General features: G+C 48.6%; 1 protein-coding gene across 1 annotated transcript in view; it reads left to right on the forward strand.

Annotated features, from left to right (window-relative positions):
- Window positions 1-20,170, forward strand: part of MDN1 (midasin AAA ATPase 1) — a 2,002,810-nt gene that overhangs the window by 910,557 nt on the left and 1,072,083 nt on the right. Inside the window, exon 45 of the mRNA XM_085611158.1 lies at window positions 10,166-10,282. Coding sequence (XP_085467284.1) covers window positions 10,166-10,282 — 117 coding nt within the window. The remainder of the gene's footprint in view (window positions 1-10,165; window positions 10,283-20,170) is intronic.

The raw sequence follows: 20,170 nt of genomic DNA on the forward strand, positions 1-20,170 counted from the left end.
TTTACCTGAATCGCACACAACCGTTCCGGGTGGATGACCAGCTCTTTGTTGGCTACTTAGGCGCCAAGAAAACTCCGGGCTGTATACAAGAGGACTATCTCCCGCTGGGTCGTCTTATGTATGAAAGTCTGTTATTCTCTGGCTAAAAAGGAACCTCCGGTGGGGTTGCGTGCCCATTCTACCAGGGCGACAGCAGCTACTACTGCATTGGTCAAGACTTCGCCTGCTGGCCTCAGTCGAGACCGAAAATATCCTTCAGAAGCCCCGCCTCCGGGCTCGGCTCCGAAGAAACATAAGCCTTCCGGTAGCTCGGGCCCGAGCAAGCTGCATGTCATTGTTCCACCGGCACCTTCGGCACCGAAGACACATGACCTCTCGGCACCGAAACCGGCTCCGGCGCCGAAAACATCGAGGCCCATAGATAAACCGGCACCGAAAGTTCCCAAGCCAAAAGACTAAACGTCTGCACCGAAACCTTCATCGGCACCGAAACCTTCATCGGCACCGAAACCTTCATCGGCACCGAAACCTTCATCGGCACCGAAACCTTCATCGGCACCGAAACCTTCATTGGCACCGAAACCTTCATCGGCACCGAAACCTTCATCGGCACCGAAACCTTCATCGGCACCGAAACCTTCATCGGCACCGAATCCACCAGCTAAGGACTCTAACACACTTCCTAAAGCCAAAAACTCCACCGATCAACCAAAACCTCGATCGGAACCGAAAAAATGTGCGCCAAAGACTGTTCTCCAAGAACAAGAACTTTTCCATCCAGATCCATTGCAGAAAAAGATATATATTAATCCAAAAACTGGACATGTCACCGCGGTGCCATGTAAGAAACGAAAACTGGACACACCTGCCCCAGTTCTTATCAACAAAAAAGACTCTGCAACATCACCTATTATTCCTTCCTCTCCTATACGACCCTTTACCCCACCCCATCTGCCTACACTACCCTTACCTCTCCATCACATATACCACCTCCACAGGATGATGATGATGACCTAGGGATAGGGGGTGATCCTAATGATCCGTTCACAGATCCAGATGCCGTACCACTGGATGATTGGGCATACCCTCTACCATATATGCCTGACCCTACACCATATCCCTCCAAACCATCACCTCCAGATGACCACCTGGGGTTTGGACAATTATTAAATAGGGCAGCACTTTACCATGGCGTCGCCATGCACTCTGACACACCCAAGGAAGACTTCCTACTAGACACTTTCGAACAGTCACAAAAGTCTGTCCATATTTTACCTATGATTAAAGGGGTCATAAAACATGCCACAGAGGTATTTAAAGACCCCGTCCGTGCCAGGGTGCTTAACCCAAGAATCGAAAAAAAATATAGACCTGCCCCAGAAGATCCTTGTTGCATCAAAGGACAGCTCCCTCTGGATTCTTTGGTCGTTTCTAACGCAAGGAGACGCGCCAACTCACAAACCACAGGAGATACACCACCCCCCGACAAAGAATCCAAACTGTTAGAAGCCTCTGGCAAACGAGTAGCAGCACAAGCCGCTAAACATTGGCGTATTGCCAACACTCAGGCCCTACTAGCACGCTATGATAGGGCTCACTACAACCCGCTGGAGAATCTGCTACAACATCTACCAGACCAATATAAGACCCAGGCAAATGACCTTATTCAGGAAGGTAAACTTATTTCGAATGCATCAATTAAATGTGCGCTTGACGCAGCAGACACCGCCTTTAGAGCAATAAACACAAGCGTGCTCCTTAGACGCCATGCCTGGCTACGCATTTCAGGCTTTAAGCCAGAGGTACAAACTACCATACTTAGTCAACCATTTAACCAAGAACAACTATTTGGGCCAGCAGTAGACACTGCACTTGAAAAGATGAAAAAAGACACCGAGACCGCTAAGTCCATGGGAGCATTACAGTCTCCACAACCATGTGGCTCCTTTCGACTCTCCTTCTACAGAGGAGCCTCCAAGAATATCGGAGCAGACACCTCCTCTACGTTCAGACCCTCTGCACAAACGTCCCCCAATAGAGGATATTTTAGAGGAGGATATAGAGCAAACAACAACAAGGGACGAGGCCGAGGCAATGCCAAGACTCGTACCTCCCCTGCCACAAAACAGTGACTTTCCTCCTCTCCCCCCCAGACTATTCCACTCCAGTCGGGGGAAGACTCAAACAGTTCCTACCTGTCTGGAACTCCATCACAACAGACAAGTTGGTAAGACAAATTATCCAGTATGGTTACTGCCTGGAACTCACCACTACCCCCCCCCACACATACCACCCAAGCAGCGTTCCATGTCATCAGAACATCTTACGCTCCTCAAAAAAGAGGTTCTCTCATTGCTTCAAAAACACGCAATAGAGCCAGTTTCCTTACAACATCAGAATACAGGGGTATACTCTCTATACTTCCTAATCCCCAAAAAGGACGGGACTCTAAGACCAATACTCGACCTCAGACCCCTAAATATCTACATAAACTCAGATCATTTCCATATGATCACTCTTCAACAAGTGCTCCCACTACTACAACAAGGCGATTTCCTTGCCACACTAGATCTCATGGACGCCTATTTCCACATTCCCATACATCCTGCTCACAGGAAGTACCTAAGGTTTGTGGTGGACGGACAACACTATCAGTTTACAGTCCTTCCATTTGGAGTAACAACTGCGCCCAGAGTATTCACCAAATGTCTAGCAGTAGTAGCAGCACATCTCAGAAGACAACAAATTCACGTCTTCCCGTATCTAGACGACTGGCTAATAAAAGCCAAGTCATTCAACAAATGTGTTCTACACACTCACCAAACTATCCAACTGTTACACAACTTGGGATTCACAATAAACTATTTCAAATATCATCTCAAACCCTCTCACGTACATCAGTATCTGGGAGCCACCATAAACACCTCCAAAGCCCTCGCTTATCCCAGCCCAGCCAGGATAGTCAATATACAAGCTCTAATCGCAAAATTTCAAGCCCAACACTCTATTCCAGCAAGAGTGTTCATGCAACTCATAGGGATGATGGCGTCATGCATCTTCATTGTGCCTTATGCAAGACTTCAAATGCGTCCCTTGCAAGAATGTCTAGTACGTCAGTGGAACCAGGCTCACGGACAACTTACAGATCTGGTGTTGGTGGATAGCCGCTCACCGCGCTCTCTAAAATGGTGGAACGTAATAAACCTGTCCAAAGGACTGCCGGTCCTAGAGCCTCTTCCACAAATAGTGCTGACAACCGACGCATCTCTCACAGGATGGGAAGCCCATCTCCTCGGACACACCACTCAGGGCAAATGGACCACTCAACAGAAAGTGCTCCATATCAACTACCTGGAACTGCTAGCAGTGTTCCTAGCACTAAAATCATTCCAATTACATCTCCAGAATAAAACTGTCCTCATCCGGACGGACAACATGACAGCCATGTATTACATACAAAAACAGGGAGGCACACATTTTCTCCAGCTATCACAGCTCGCACAGAAGATTTGGAGATGGGCCATTCCCCAGAACATATACCTGCTTGCAGAACACCTTCCAGGGGTTCACAATCAAATTGCCGATCTGTTGAGTCGACAAAATCAACAGATCCACGAATGGGAATTACACCCACAAGTCCTGTTGCCCTTTTTCCAACAATGGGGCCAACCAGACATAGATCTGTTCGCCACACAAGAAAACGCAAAATGCCCAACCTTCGCCGCCAGATTTCCCCACCCGGAGTCGAAGGGCAATGCGATATGGATGAACTGGTCAGGCAGATTTGCGTACGCTTTTCCGCCTCTCCCACTCATTCCATTAGTGGTACGCAAGCTCAGGCAACAGTCTCTCAAACTGATCCTAGTGGCTCCTACATGGGCAAGCCAGCCGTGGTTCCCAACACTACTGGAACTCTTGCTAGTTCCACACCAAAAACTGCACCTCTCCCCGTCCTTATTTACCCAGAACCATGGAGAAATCAGACACCCAGATTAGGTCAACTGAATCTAGTGATCTGGCTCCTGAAGTCCTAGAGTTCGGTTACATAAACCTGCCACCAGAATGCATGAATATTATAAAGGAGGCCAGACGACCTACCACTGGAGCCTGCTATGCTGCAAAATGGAAAAGATTTGCCATTTACTGTACTAACAATCATATAAACCTGTTGGATGCATTCATCCAAAACATAATTTGCTACTTACTGCACTTGCAAAGATGTACCCTGGCATACTCATCCATACGTCTCCACCTAGCAGCATTAGCAGCCTACTTACAAAATCGACAACATTTGTCACTATTTAGAGTACCTGCAATCAAAGCCTTCATGGAAGGCCTTAAAAGGATTATTCCTCCCAGATTACCACCCTCTCCAGTGTGGAATCTAAACATCGTTCTTACAAGGCTCATGGGACCCCCATTTGAACCTCTGCATAAATGCGAACTACATGGAAAGTGGATTTCCTTATAGCTATCACATCTCTCAGAAGGGTAAGTGAAATCCAGGCTTTAACCATACAAGAACCATTCTTACAATTACACCGCAACAAAGTGGTTCTTAGAACAAATCCCAAAATCCTTCCAAAAGTCATATCTCCGTTCCATCTTAACCAATCAGTAGAGCTACCAGTGTTCTTACCAAATCCGGACTCGGTAGCTGAAAGAGCTCTTCATACCTTGGACGTTAAAAGAGCCCTGCTTTACTACATTGACAGAACCAAATCATTCCGCAAAACAAAACAATTGTTGGTGGCGTTCTCTCCACCACATAAAGGAAACCCCATTTCCAAATCTGGGATAGCCAGGTGATAGTTAAATGTATCCAAATATGCTACCACAAGGCTAAACGCACACTGACAGTTCCCCCTAGAGCGCATTCCACATGCAAAATAGGGGCTTCCATGGCATTCTTAGGAAACATTCCGTTAGGCAGCCACATGGTCTACAACACACACCTTGACTAAACACTATTGTGTTGACGTGTAAGCAAAGCAACAAGCTTCTGTGGGTCAGGCTGTCCTTAAAACTTTATTTCAAACTGCTGCAACCGATACAGGTGACCACCGCTAGGGGAGACACTGCTATATAGTCTATCCTAAGTGTGTGATCTGCAGCTCATATGCCTCGAACGGAATATGCTACTTACCAGTATGCATCTGTTCTTGGCATGCAGAGCTGCAGAGCCACACACGCCCACCCACCTCCCCGGGACCTGTATCTGGTCCAGCAGCGTCTTACTTAGACATTACACATGGACATCTCTCTCTTTTCCACAAACTCCCTCATATCCACATCATGGCGAAAAACAATCTGAGGATGGAGTTGATGCCCACGTGCACTGTAGTCCAAGGGAGGAGTCACCTATCTCGTGACCAAAGACGACTTCCGAAGACAACAACCTGCAAACATCCGAGCCCAACACCAGATGGCGATCTACTATCCTAAGTGTGTGGCTCTGCAGCTCTACATGCCAAGAACTGATGCATACTGGTAAGTAGCATATTCCTTCTCAGTAATGTATTTACCTGTTTCACATCATCCTTTTAACCCTGCCACGGGATTGAGCATAATTTACTTTTTAAGGTTATCCGAGAGAATGCCATACAGTGAATTAAGTTTCTTTCCCATGATCTTAGTTCTTTGTCTTAGTTATTTCTGAAAGAAAAAAAAACCCTCCTGCATTCTGGTGTCCATTGGCTTTTGCAAAAAAGTTGATAAAAGTAAAATTTCTTCCACTTTATTTCCTTCAAAACAAATTGCCTCACTGATTCTATACTGTGTGATGTGAATGTTTGGCACCAGTTGGAGATCCTTAAAGGTAAATTATCTAATTAGCACAGTGCTTGCCCAGCATAGTAGAGGCTACATTAGCCCTTTATTTTGGGGTTTTGAAATAGGGCTACTACAGTGGTGTTTTCAGAAAAACGTATTGTATTGTTAATTTGGCTAATTGAATGATGGATAGTTCTAGCCACATATTCTTCACCTTGTAAATCTTCCAGATGCCAGAGTGAGTCCGGAAACATTGCAATATCTTCTGCACATCAGTAGATGGCACCATTGGTCCAGCTGGTCTACTGTCATGACAACACAGAACTGTATATAGACCTTATGCCTGTGCCCTGACGTCAGATCCTCTTTTTCGGCAGCTTTTGACGTGGATCTGTAGCTCCGCTCCTACAGAATTCCTTCCTTTGAACAAAGTGTTTCCTCCCAAAAAATTTGGGAGGTTGCAGCGATGTACCCTTCTCCTTCCGCTCCACCCCTCTACCTGCAAAAACGATAGGACTTCTGTCATTTCACGGACCTGCACAACAGCTGTCTGTGTTGCCTCTGCACCTCATATTACTCGTAGCGCTTCAACATGCTCCTTGGTGTATGCTAATGGCTATCATTGAGCGGGAAGCCAAGCTGTCTCGAACTATGTCACAAGGCCTTCTACGTTCATGCACATCCTATTCATGTAGGTCTATGTTGATGAGGTCAAATTACAAGGACATTCAGCAAAATAAAAACCTGACTCTGACTTCTAACTCTTTCTTGGAACCAGTACCATATCTGAAGCCGATGTGCCCAAAGGGCCACATGCATCAAAGTCAGGATTTGCGAATCCTAAACAGCGAATTTTAAGAAATCGCTGTTTAGTACTCGCAAATCCCTATGCATGTAGGAATTGCAAAAAAAATTGCGATTCCTACATCTTCCTTAATTGCGAAAATCAAATTGCGAATCGCAATTATGGAATTGCTTCCCTGGCCCATAGGAATGAATGGGAATTGCATGCCCAAATAGCTACTCACAAATTGTACATGCAATTTCAAGGGTGTCAAAAGGACACCCTGTTGCACCCCTGAAATTGAGATGTTACCTCATGTTGAGCACATACATGCTCCAAGTGCATTTTTAGTTTTTGCAAATTACCATCAAGTTCAAATTGATGCTAATTTGTGATCCCCAATTGCGAATTCGCAATTTGGAATTGCATCATGCATTGATTTTAGGGAATCGCAGTTTGCGATTCCCTAAATGCATTCGCAATTTAAGTAATCGCAAATTTTGCGATTACATAAATTGTGAATTTGCATTTGGGTTGATGCATCCCAAATGCAAAAATACTGCTTGCAATCGGTATTTTCGTCGATGCATGTGCCCCTTAGTTCCCTCGCTATAGTCTAACCTGCAGCATATTGTGGCTCTCAAATAAGTGATGCTGCAACTTTTTAAGATCCCTTTGACAAGATTGATGGCCTCACAGATCCTTTGTGGCATCTAATAGAACTTCTGCCAGCAGGTCCAGCTCAGGTGCTGACTATGCGCTGGCAAAGTCTGCCCACCCTGGCTCCAGGCCTTGCCTCAACTCTTTTGCCCTGGTGTCCTCTGATTATTCCAGGTTCAAGATCAAGGCCAGAATCCGTACCAGTGGCGCTAGTGCTGTAGAGGTGGCATCAAAAGTGGCCTCCCACTTCTGCCACATGCCCACTGGCATATGCAGGCTCTACAGTGGGACCTGAAGTTCAAGTGGGCGCAACATCAGGGGAATCTCTCCAACATGGTCCAGATCTCTGAGGGAACTGCAAAAGATCTGCAGTGGTGACTAGCAAACTGTGATTGGGTCAGTGGCAGATCCCTCTCCCATCCCCTGCCAGTTCTGACAGTAGTGACAGGTGCATCTCTCCTGGGATGAGGCAGCCATCTAGGAGAGGTGGAGATCAGAGGTGTCTGTTCTCCGGCGGAATCCAGATTCCACATAATTCTGCTGGAACTCCGGGCAATCTGACTGGCATTCAAAGCCTTTCTACCCTCCAACAAGGGAAGGCTAGTGCAGGTGTTCACGGACAACATCACCACTATGTGGTACTGCAGCAAACTGGGTGGGGTCGTGGTCCCTTTTTCAACATGCCCTGTGCTCTGAACATGGTAGGATCAGAAGGGCATATCCCTGGTGGTTCAACACCTGGCAGGCTCTCTGAACTCAAGGGCAGACGATTTCAGCAGAAAATGCCTAGCGGATCACAAATGGTGTCTCCATCCGGACGTTGTGCATGGCCTTTTTCAAGGGTGGGGAGAGCCTTGGTTAGATCTTTTGGCCACCACTGAGAACACGCATGTCTACAGTTTTGCGAGCTGGTTTTTCCCAGGCGACACTCGCTTGGAGACACTTTTCATCTAGAGTGGAGCTCAGGCCTCCAGTACGCCTTTCTGTCCATACCACTCTTGCCCAGAGTTCTCAAGAACATCAGGAGTAACTGGCCCCAAGTCATTCTTGTGTTTCCGGACTGGGCTCTGTGAGTTCGGTATCTCATGCTGTTGCGCTTGGCCATCAGTCCTCCAATCAGGCTGTCCCTTAGGGAGGATCTTCTGTTGCAGCAGCAGGGGAGAGTTCTCCACCCAAAGCTGGCAACTCTCTGCCTTCATGAGTGGAGATTGAGTGGTGACAGTTGCTAGCTTTCGACCTTCTGCTCGAAGTCTGCAATGTTAGTTTGGCATCGAGGCATCCCTCTACCAAGATAATATACGCCTGCCGTTTTTAGAAGTTTGTGACATGGTGTGCAGAGACCGGTTGACCCTCTTTCTGCCCCTCCTTCAAGTCCTTTTCTTTATTATTTCTCTTGCCTAGCAGGGCTCTGGTTTTGGCACCTTAAAGGGCTTTCTTTCTGCCGTCTTCGCTTTTCAGCCTCTCCTATTCCAATCCCCTGTTGTACATTGGTTTTTGAAAGGTCTTCAACACGTTTTCATCTTCCCATTCATCATGCCTCAGTGGGAACTTAATCTAGTACTCTGCTTTCTATTGTGCGATTCCTTTGAGTCACTGCACAACTGTCCTCGAAAGCTCCTTACCATCAAGATGGCCTTCCTAGTGGTGATAACATCAGTCTGGAGGGTCAGTGAGCTTCAGGCTTTGTCATCTGAGCCTCCATACGTGAACATCTTCTCAAACAAGCTGGTTCTTTGCACTAGAGCCACTTTCCTGCTGAAAGTTGTCACTCGCTTTCATGTAGGCCAGTCCATTACCCTACCTACTTGTTATTCTTCGCTATATCCTTCTAAGGAAGTGGAGTGACTCTACCGACCAGACACAAAAAGAACATTGTTATTCTACCTTGACTGCACAAAAGAGTTCTGGGTGGATGACCAACTTTTTGTGGGGTTTGTAGGAGCAAAGTAGGGAAAAACTCTGCGTAAACTGACCATATCCCGATGGATCATGCTCTGCATTAAAATCTGCTACGCGTTGGCCAAGAAGCAACCCCCTGAGGGTTTGCATGTCATTCCATCTAAGTCTGTGAACAATGTGTTAGCAAACAGAGTCCCGGTCCTGGACATCTGCCAGGCAATGTGGGTCTCTATGCACACGTTCACAAAAACTACTGCCTGGATAGTCAGGCAAGTCTGGATGGGATCTTTGCCTGTTCGGTCCTGCTTGGCTTTTTGGTGTGAAATTGTTTCGGCGACCCACTTCCTAGGAGTTATTGCTTCGGTATCTATTCTAAGGTAACAAATCTGTGGCTAGGCGTCTTTATCAGATGAACAAGTTACTTACCTTCGGTAGCGCCTTATCTGGTAGAGACTTTGGGAGAAGCAGATTCCTTACTGACCCACCCATCCTTCCCGCTCTGCGACTGATTTCTAGGGACAGGGTTTTCCTTTGGTCCGTGTTCTTTGTAGGTCTGCACTCCTGTTGTGGAAAGTCGCAAGAAGAAACTGCTGTTAGTGTGCTGCAGCGTCTGCTATATAGGAACTGCTCGCGAACGATGTCACGCGGAGCTTAACGCCAGCTACTGGCACACAGGTTTACTGCTCATGAAAACATTTCAGATCCAGTCTGACGTCTGTGGAAAATTCTAAGGTAAGGAATCTGCAGCTAGATAGTTTCTACTGGGTAAGTTATTACCAAAGGTAAGTAATTTGTCCATTAAGTAGAAGCTCAAGGGAAGTGTTTTGACCCTGTTTACTTATCGGTATTTTTCAGTCTTTACTGAACAAAACTAACAATTTTGATTCTTTGTGTTAGAAGAATGTAAATGGCAATTACAGAACTGGAGAAGTGTTGTAATGTGATCTAGATTTCCCATGTTTCCCCTTTTTATTTTGATTGTTTCCACTTTATTATTGTCTGAATAATTTATAGCTGAATTATGAACATACATGCCTTTATTTTCTGCAGTGCATCCGTCTTGGACCGCTTAAATGCTTTACTGGAGCCTGGAGGTGTTCTGACGATAAGTGAGAGAGGGGTTATTGATGGCTCCACCATCACTATAACACCTCATTCAAGTTTCAGGTACTTCTCTCTTTTTGTTTGTTTCATCTTTTGTCAATGTTAGTAGTTGTATAGAGTATGTGGGGTGCAAACATAGTCACAAAGGTGTTTTTGTACCTGTGGATGCTTCTAAAACGCTTTTGCGACCAATCTATTAAGAAAAAGTTAGGATTTACTTAAATATTTGTGTAATTTTGAATACTGTATTGCTTCTGTTTATAAGGAGCAGTTTGGTGATGTCATGTACTGGAAAAAGTACTTCGTGCTGACCCTGTTCCTATGCAAGTACTAAATATGAATGTAATTGTTGTTAAAGGGCATTTGTTGGCTTCATGGTGTAGCACATCGTCAGCATTGTTTTTGTGCTGCCTTTGTTCTGCTTTGGAAATAGTCATGCAATGGAAGCCCTGTAACTCAATTTGTTTTTACTTACTCAGTTTGCACACCCTCCTATAAATTAGACTACTAAAACTGCCCACTCTTTTTCCTGTATGTGAAAGTGTGCTTTCCAAATTATTTTTTTTTAAGGACATCTCTGACACCACACAGCTACCTATTTTGATTTGTTCATTGCTTTTGGAGACATATAGGTTTATGTAGGAAGCTGGCTTTTTATGTAGTGATGCCAACGTAAGGGCACACTGTGCATAAAGTCCAGACGATCCTTATTTGGTTTGCAGGGCTTACTTTAATAATCCCTAGTACTGTTTGTGGTAGTGTGGTCGAGCAGCTTAGGCTAATCAGATGGGAGTATTATGCATTTGTTGTATTTGTATTTGTATTTGTATTTGTGGGGGTATTTGTAAAGCGCGGCGTTGTACACAGACATGCAATACATTTTTCACATAATAAGAAATCCGAAACTAATTTAGAAAAATAAACTAGATTTTACATGAATTTAGACACCAAGATCTTTAGAAGAACTTAAGTACTTTTGGAGATATGTTTTTTTGAAGTAAAAATTAAAATAGCTCGAATAACGGTGTTGAGGCATGAGCCTCGAACGCTACAATGTTAGCCTATGGGTGATAAAACTAGTTTAGCAAAACCGTATTTGCAGTCTGAGTTCAGAGGTGCCCTTTGGGACTTAAGGTGTTAGGGGGCCATGGTCCAGAGTACCACCAGCAGTTTCAATTTACCTGCCCTGGTTTGTCCGGGTGCAGAGGTGCTGGTCGTGATGGTAGCCTTGAGCGCTATAGTGTCAAAGTCAAGGGGACCTAAAACAAAGAGGCTGCAGTGGGGGGCTTGGGTACAAGTCCGGCTGAACCCAAAGGGGGGTCATTTCATGGGTACCCCTAGGCCAAGGGTATGCAGTCAGAAGTCGTTAACCTCGGTAGGGAGGGTCAGAAGCTTAGGTGCTTTTGTAACTAGCCACTAGCGTTTGAGATTTCCACAGTTGTCAGTATACTTACAGAGGAGTGAAAACGAGACAGCAGGGCCACTTTGGTCGTTGGTCTCATTGCTCCTGAAGTCCCTCGACAGGCAGAAAGGCTTCCAAGGCGGTGTCCGGATGCAAAGGCCGCGATACTCAGGGTATTGGGGGGGGGGGGGGCACTCCTGGAGGGTCTAGCGTCTTGAAACTCTGCATAGAGACTGGACTGACCTCCTTGAGCCACAGAAACCTCCTCCTGAAGTGTTTCTACCTCAGTGGGCCCAATGGCCAACAATACGGTGCACCGGCCAGATGCGATCGGTGCCTGAAGATAGGGAGGGTGTTCTCCTCCTCCCCAAGGGAGATGATAGCTGGTTGTCGAAGGACCAAACAGTCCTCCAAGTGTTGGGGAGTATGCACAGCTGTAGGTCGAGTCTTTGCAATTGTTAAGAAGTATGCAGCAAGGCCGGGTTTGGCGCTTGTTTCGGTGCCAGTTCAGCGGGTCTGACAGTCATGTCTTCTTTGTCCTTAAGTTCCGAGGAAGTTGAATCTGAGGACCTGGTGTCTGGGGACTCCTAAATACTCAACTTAGGGGCGTTTAGGGGAGTATATGGTAATAGCCAATGGGCTACCAGCCACTGTGACGACTACGCCCCCAATATTCTCATTTCCTGTTGGGGAGTGGGCATTATCCTGACCCAGAAGTCCCTATTTCACCACAAATCTAGATGGTGAAACAGTTCTTTAGCTGCTCTTTTGAGGTAGCCATCCTTAGGGTTGTGACTAACCTGTGAGGGAAACACGCCGCCTGAATATCCAATTTCCCATCGGCTCTGTTGCCAAATGGGCCCCAGGTCTGGAGGTTAAGCCAGGTTTGCATGTCAAAGGTAGGAAAGGCTTTGGAACCTCTGACCTTGATTTGCTAAATTGCTTTCCATGCTAACGGAGGTGGTGAGCACACCTTCTGCCGAGCAGGCATTGTTCCTGGCCTCTAAGAAAATGGGCTCTCCCTTGCAGGGTGGTGGCAGGCTGGAAATACCAGTCAGTCAACACACCTGGAGACAACTGTGGCTACCGGGTGCACTTCTAAGTTGCCCTCAGGTGCACTTCTTAATACATCTGGTACTGGCATCAGTAAAGATTTATTAAGATGAGATGTTTGACACCAAACACCATTATTTTCAGTGAAGCCATTATGTAGCTGGGTAACTTGTAATGACCAGTGCCTAGTACATACCTTTGAAATGGCTTCTGATCGCTTGCAATGCCTAGCAATGAAACTAGGCACATTTGCTCATGCACTCACATGTACTATAATGAACTGTGCCTTAGGGCCTGCTGTAGAGGAGACTTACATATAGTACATGTAGTGTACTTTGGCATTTCCCACAGGGAGTTGGAAATGTCATGATTGCAGAGTGGCTTGCACCATTTGGCACATCCTGTAATGGCTGTCTGCGTGCAGTTTGTGTATGAGCCCCTTTGGGAGGCATAATAAATGCTGCAGCTCTTAGGGACCCTCTTTAGTACTCACGCCCTGTGTACCAGGGGTACCATTTACTAGGGTCCTACATGGGGCTAAAGTCCTTGCCAATGGGGCTACAATCAACATTTTTATTGTTACTAGTCACAGTCACATGATTGCCCCCTCCCTTCTTCTTCCTGTAGGGTGCCCTAGTATATTTCCCAGCTCTCCATGACTTGTACAAAGTTATCATGAACATTATATGAAAGTCGCCCCCCACCCCTGAGTCCCTATTAAATAGTGCCCTGGGCAAGTAAGTTAGAGGGTCCCTCCGAGGGATTGCAGCAATCACTGTGCCATTCTGGGTGGGACACAAGTAAAATGAGACCCCAAGACTGCTGTTTGCATGTTGGAGAGTAGATTTAACAGCTTGCCAGACTTTGCCATTTAAAGCAGTGGCAGATCCAGACTTCCACCCACCTGGTATATGTGTATGTCACCTCTGTGGCATGCCTATCGACTCCTACTTCAGGGTGCAACATATTGCACAGGCAGACAAGTAATTTTACATGTTCTAATAGTAAAATTGTGGAATTGTGGTTTTTACTATGGATAAGCTTGGACGCCCCATTGGCTAGTGCAGAGTTACAGGCTGACCCCACAGCTGTGATAACTCTGGAATGGTGCGACCAAAGTGGGTCATCCAAGGTATCATACAACTCATGACATTAAGCCCGACTTGACTCTCAGTTCGAAATTAATATAACAAGTTGCATTGTGCAGCTTTTGCAAAGTTGCCACTTTGTTGCTTTTAGTCCCCTTTGACTATACTGGTTGCACATGGGGTCCTGACACTGAGACAGGGTTCTGCCTTTCTGGGGAGACGTGCGAACGATTCACAGGAAAGGATCCAATAGGGGCCTGCTTTGGAAGGAGGTGTCACCTCACCCCTGCAGGAAGCCATTTGACATTTGGCACAGGAGAGGGGAAACCAGTTGCCAAACCGGTTTTCCAGGGGCATGTAGCCCCCTTGATAGCCACACCTGTGGGTGGGACTAGGGAGCTCCATATGCCTGGAGAGGGATCCTGCCATATTGGTAGTGGGCAGAATGGTGCATCCGGGGATGCCCAGATGCCAAACTTCGCTGGAAGTGGTCAGCTGGTGGGTGAGAACCTGCTAGCCCATTGGCTACCAAATACATTTGCCCTGAAGGCATTTAATGAGCCTAAATAGGGTACCCCTGGCACTCCGAACTCTGGTCTCGACTGGACTGGAAGGAGGACTGCCCTGCTGTACTGTAGAACTGGTAGAGAGGCGCAACATCAGGGCAACCTGTCCGATCATGTCCAGATCTCGGAGGGCGCTGCACAGCAGTTGCAGTGGTCGCACACGAATCGCGATTGGGTCAATGACAGATCCCTCTCCCTTCCCCAACCGGAGCACACAGTCGTGATGGATGCGTCCCTCCTGGGATGGGGAGGCCACTTGGGAGAGGCGGAGATCAGAGGTCTCTGGTCTCCGGCGGAGTCCCGGCTCCATATCAATCTGTTGGAGCTTAGGGCGATCTGACTTGCACTGAAGGCATTCCTTCCCTCTGTCCGGGGAAGTATGGTGCAGGTGTTCATGGACAACACCACCGCCATGTGGTATTGCAACTACCAGGGCGGGGTGGGGCCTGTACCCTATGTCAGGAGGCTCTGCGCCTCTGGACATGCCTGGAACATCAAGGCATCACCTTGGTGGTTCAACAGCTGGCAGGTTCTCTGAACGCCAGGGCGGACGAGCTCAGCCGCCGGTGCTTGATGGCTCAGGAATAGCGTCTGAACTCTGACGTGGTGCACGGTCTTTTTCTGCAGTGGGTAGAGCCTTGGTTAGATCTATTTGCCACCGAAGAGAACACGCAATGTCATCAGTTATGCGCGTTGGAATTTCCAAGGTGGCACACGCTCTGCGACGTTTTTTGTTGCGAGTGGAGTTGCGGTCTATTGTACGCCATTCCGCCTATACCACTTCTGCCCAGAGTGCTGAAGAAGATCCGGCACGACCGGGCCCAAGTCATCCTTGTGGCTCCGGATTGGGCACGAAGGTACTGGTGTCCCGAGCTGCTCAGCATTGCAATCGCTCCCCCGATCCGTCTGCCTCTTCAGGAGGATCTTCTGTCGCAGCAGCAGTGGACGGTCCTCCACCCGAACCGGTCTAGCCTCCACCTCCATGCGTGGAGATTGAGCGGCGACAGTTGACAGCCTTTGATCTTCCTCCGGAAGTCTGGTATGTCATTCTGGCAGCCGGGCGTCCCTCCACTAAAACGGTATACGCTTGCAGGTTGAACAAGTTTGTGGCATGGTGCACAGCAAAGGCAGTGGATACCCTTTCTGCTCCTCTTTCTGAAGTTCTTCTGTTCCTTCTTTCTTTGGCCCAGCAGGGCTCTGCTCTGGGCACTATCAAAGGTTATATTTCGGCCATCTCCGCCTTTCTGAGGCTTCCAGATCAGCCTTCTCTTTTTAAGTCCCCGGTTGTTAACCGTTTTCTTAAAGGCATTACACACACGTTTCCTCCTGTGCCGCTCATCATGCCTCAATGGGACTTGAATCTCTTTTTAACCTATCTGATGTGCGCTCCTTTCGAGCCCCTTCATACCTGTCCTTTGCGTCTTCTTACTCTTAAGACGGCTTTCCTGGTCGCTATCACCTCTCCCAGAAGAGTGAGTGAGCATCAGGCTCTTTCTTCCAAACCTCCTTTCCTTTCTGTTCATCCGGACAAGGTGGTGTTAAGGACCCGTCCTTCTTTTTTGCCAAAGGTGGTCACGCCCTTCCACATCGGACAGTCCATCACTTTGCCTACCTTCTCTCCGCATCCGCCAAGGGAGGAAGAGAGGTTCCACCGTCTGGACCCAAAACGTGCACTTGCATTCTATCTAAAGAGTACACAGCAGTTTTGGGTGGATGACCAGCTTTTTGTTGGCTACGTGGGAGCCAAAAAAGGTCAGGCAGTGCACAAATGGACCATCTTTCGGTGGGTCTTTCTGTGCATCAAAGCATGTTACTCCTTGGCTAGGAAGGAGCCTCCTGTGGGGCTGCGTGCCCATTCTACCAGGGCAACTGCAGCCACTACTGCCTTGGGACGTGGCCTCCCCTTGCAGGACATTTGTGAGGCAGCTGCGTGGGGCTCGCTGCACACGTTTACTAAGCACTACTGCCTTGACAGTCAGGTCCGGAGAGACGGCTTCTTTGGCCAGTCTGTTCTCCGTGACTTTCTGGTGTAATCTCTTCGCGGATCCACCACCGGGGTTGGTATTGCTGGGGTATCTATTCTAATGTAAGGAATGTATCACTAACGTGTCTCTTACAGATGCACAAGTTTTGCAGCGTGAATCTTTCTGGATTCACTATGCTGTGCATTATTCCGCGATCTTGTGGTTGGGTCCGGATTCGTAGTCTTTTCTTTGTTTTTTTTTTTTTTGTTTTTTTTGTAGCCCAGGTGGGCGTCGACGTCCACCATTTGGTGCACCTCCCGTGACGTCGTCGTGCTTCCTGCGGAAGTCCCACCTTTGGGGCGCCATCTTCAGATTCTTTTTTCCGCCGTTGGGTCTGGATCGTCATCGGGAAGCTCCAGAAATTCACTCGGAGGAAGAAGGAAGAAAAGCGAGTTTCATCGATAGAATCAAGAGAAGACATCAGGAATAGAACAGATTTCATCAGGAGCGCGAAGAAAGAGGACCAGCGAACCTTTTTTCTTCGACAGCCTTGGAGAATGCACGCTCAGAGACCCTGAGCGAAATGGACAAGACGCCATTCAAGTTCTGCCCAAACTGCCACCACAAGTTCGCGCAGAAAGACCAGCATCCGGTTTGCAACCTCTGCCTACCGGTGGATCACCGGAGTATCGACTGCAACGCCTGCTCAGCCTTCGCGCCGAAGACACTCAGAGTGAGAGAGAGGCAGAGAAGAGCCAACGCCAACATGGATGGCAAAGGGAAACCCCCGACACTCTACGAGCTGGGCCTCGACACGGACGACGAGGACAACGTCGCCGAGACAGCCGAAAACTTCACGGTCGTAGAGACCGACAAGAAAAAAGAAGACGAGGTAAGAGAATCGTCGAGCGCAAATCAAAAGACACCTCGAAAACACGAGGGTGACTCGAGAAAAACTGAGTCAAGGTCCACGAAGGGAGCCCCGGCGCCGAAAACTTCGACGTCCAAAGGGGGAACTTCGGACAAAAGGCCAAGCGGATCCTTACAAAAGGACTCCCTGGGGCAGAAAGACGCCGAAAGGCAAGGGTCGTCGAAATCGTCCCATGAAACTGGCCGATCGACGCAGAAAGAACGTTCGACGTCGACGCAAGTTTCATCGAAGAGACCCGCGGTCGACGCCGAAAGCATCTCCGAAATGGAGAAAAAGAAGAGGCGGCTCGAGGCCGAAATGGAGAACATCCTTCAAAGGAAGAAGGAGTTCGACGCCAGGATGAAGGAATTCAAGATTCCAACGGTTTCATCGGCGGACGTCGTCGAGGTCGAAGGCGAGTTCGACGCCGAAGGGCTGACAAGGGATCTCGAGGAAGAAGAGGAGCCCTATTATGAGGAAGAAGCCGAGGAAGAAGACCAACAGTCGTTCTACGAATCGGCGGCATCTACCAGCAACGACGTCGAATGGCACGATCTCGACACCGAAAACCCGGAGGAGGCCGTGGACACGTACCCCTCGAGGCCTTCGCCACCCGACGACATCGGGGTATACAATATGGTGGTGAAGAGCGCAGCAATGGCCTTCGGCGTCAAACTCGACGAGGAGAGGCCGAAAGCCGATTTTCTCGTCGAAACACTGCTCCCCATCCAGACTAGGAGTCAGTTCCTCCCCATGCTACAAAGCGTGATGAACCAGGGGAGAGAAGCCTTCAAGGAGCCTGCCACCTGCCGGTCGATCACGCCCAGGACAGAGAAGAAATATAAGCACTCCTCCCTGGACCCACCTTACATCAAGGGTAGCGTCACCGCAGACTCCATCATAGCCTCCACGGCCAGGAGAAGGGCCAACGTTCCAGCAACTTCGGGGCCACCTCCGGATAAGGAGAGCAGGAGGATCGACCTCACAGGCAGAAAGGTCGAGAGGAACGCCGCAATGCACTGGCGCATGGCGAATTCGAATGCACTCCTCAATAGACACCAATACCAACACTGGGATGAGATGGGGGAGCTAGTAAAGCACCTCCCCGAAGAATACCGCCAGAGAGCCTCTCACCTGGTGGATGAAGGCAAGAACATCGCCAACTCCTGTATAAAGACGGCGTTGGATGGGGCAGAGACTTCAGCAAGACTCATGGCCATAGGGGTCACAGAGAGGAGGCATGCATGGCTAAGAATCTCGGGATTCAAACCGGAAGTGCAGAACAACATCCTTGGCACCCCCTTCAACGGAGAGACACTGTTCGGAGCAACGGTGGACGAAAAGCTCACCCAGCTCAAGAAGGAAAACGAGACAGCGAGGTCCATGGGGGCCCTACAGCTGAGGGGAATGAGACGAGGTAATCCCTCGAGGAGACCCTACGGTAGGGGTGCAAGCCAACAAGGGACATCGCACCAGGCGTTCCAACAAGGTCAGCAGGGCGAAGGTCACGGACAAAGTCAGCAGAAGCAAAGCTGGCAATATCAACCTCGGGGCCAGTCCTTTCGCGGGAGAGGGAACGGACGTGGCCAAAGGAGGAGAGGGGGCGATCAGCCCTCCTCGAAGTGACTCAGCACGCAAGAAGACGCCTACCCTCGTAAGGTCCCCAAGGGTGAGGCGCAAAAAAGTGTCATCAGGGGGAAGAGAAGATTCAAGAGCCTACGAGCATACGTCACCAGTAGGCGGAAGGCTGAGGTTCTACCTTCAGGAGTGGCGGCGTATAACCACAGACAAGTGGATACGGAACATTGTGCAGTACGGATACTGCGTAGACTTGGAGAAAAGACCTCCAAACAGGAAGCCGAAGGGAAGACAGAGATCGGCCCAAGAACTGGCAATACTCAGAGAAGAAACGCGGAAACTCCTACAAAAGGGAGCCATAGAGACAGTGCCGTTCAGGGAACGCAACAGAGGGGTCTACTCAAACTACTTCGTGGTTCCGAAGGTAGACGGAGACCTCAGACCCATACTGGACCTCCGTTACCTAAACAAGTTCATCAGAACGCAAAGGTTCAAAATGACTTCACTGCAGGAGGTACTGCCACAGATAAGAGAAGGGGACTTCATGGTCACCGTGGACCTCAAGGATGCCTACCTTCACATCCCAATAAACAGAAGGCACAAGGGCCTTCTAAGATTCAACATCGAACAGGAACACTACCAGTTCACAACCCTGGCCTTCGGATTAAAATCAGCGCCAAGGGTCTTTACAAAATGCCTGTCGGCGGTAGCGGCACACCTACGAAAGCAGGGAATACACGTATACCCCTACTTGGACGACTGGCTAGTCAAGGCAAACTCACGCGAGAAGTGCGAGAGGCACGCAAAACGCGTAACAGACACCCTCACAAATCTGGGATTTTCCATCCACTGGGGAAAATCATCGCTGGAACCGGAACAGGTAAAGATTTTCCTGGGGGCAAAGATCAACTCACTCAACAGTACAGTAGTGCCCAGCGACAGGAGGACAGATGCTCTACTGAAGGAGACGCAGCTCTACCAGAAGGGGCGAGTTCTGACAGTGAGGGCGGTGAGCAAGATGATGGGGATGATGGCGTCCTGTATCCAGCTGGTGCCGAATGTACGCCTGCACATGAGACCATTCCAGGAATGGCTGCAACAGCAATGGTCACAAGCAAACGGAAGTTGGGAGGATCTAGTGGTTGTTACGCACGCAGTGCAGGAGGAGATAACTTGGTGGAACAGAGACAACATAACAACAGGGAGAAGCCTGACACCACCAATCCCAACAGTGACCATTACCACGGACGCATCGCAGAAAGGATGGGGAGCGCACATGGACAACCTCAGAGTGAGGGGTCTATGGGCCCCAGCAGACGCGGTCCGCCACATCAACTACCTCGAGTTGAAAACGATACTGTTAGCCCTGAAGGCATTCCAGAGACACCTG

The sequence above is a fragment of the Triturus cristatus genome, chromosome 6 (assembly GCF_964204655.1).
Source record: "Triturus cristatus chromosome 6, aTriCri1.1, whole genome shotgun sequence".
Lineage (NCBI taxonomy): Eukaryota > Metazoa > Chordata > Amphibia > Caudata > Salamandridae > Triturus > Triturus cristatus.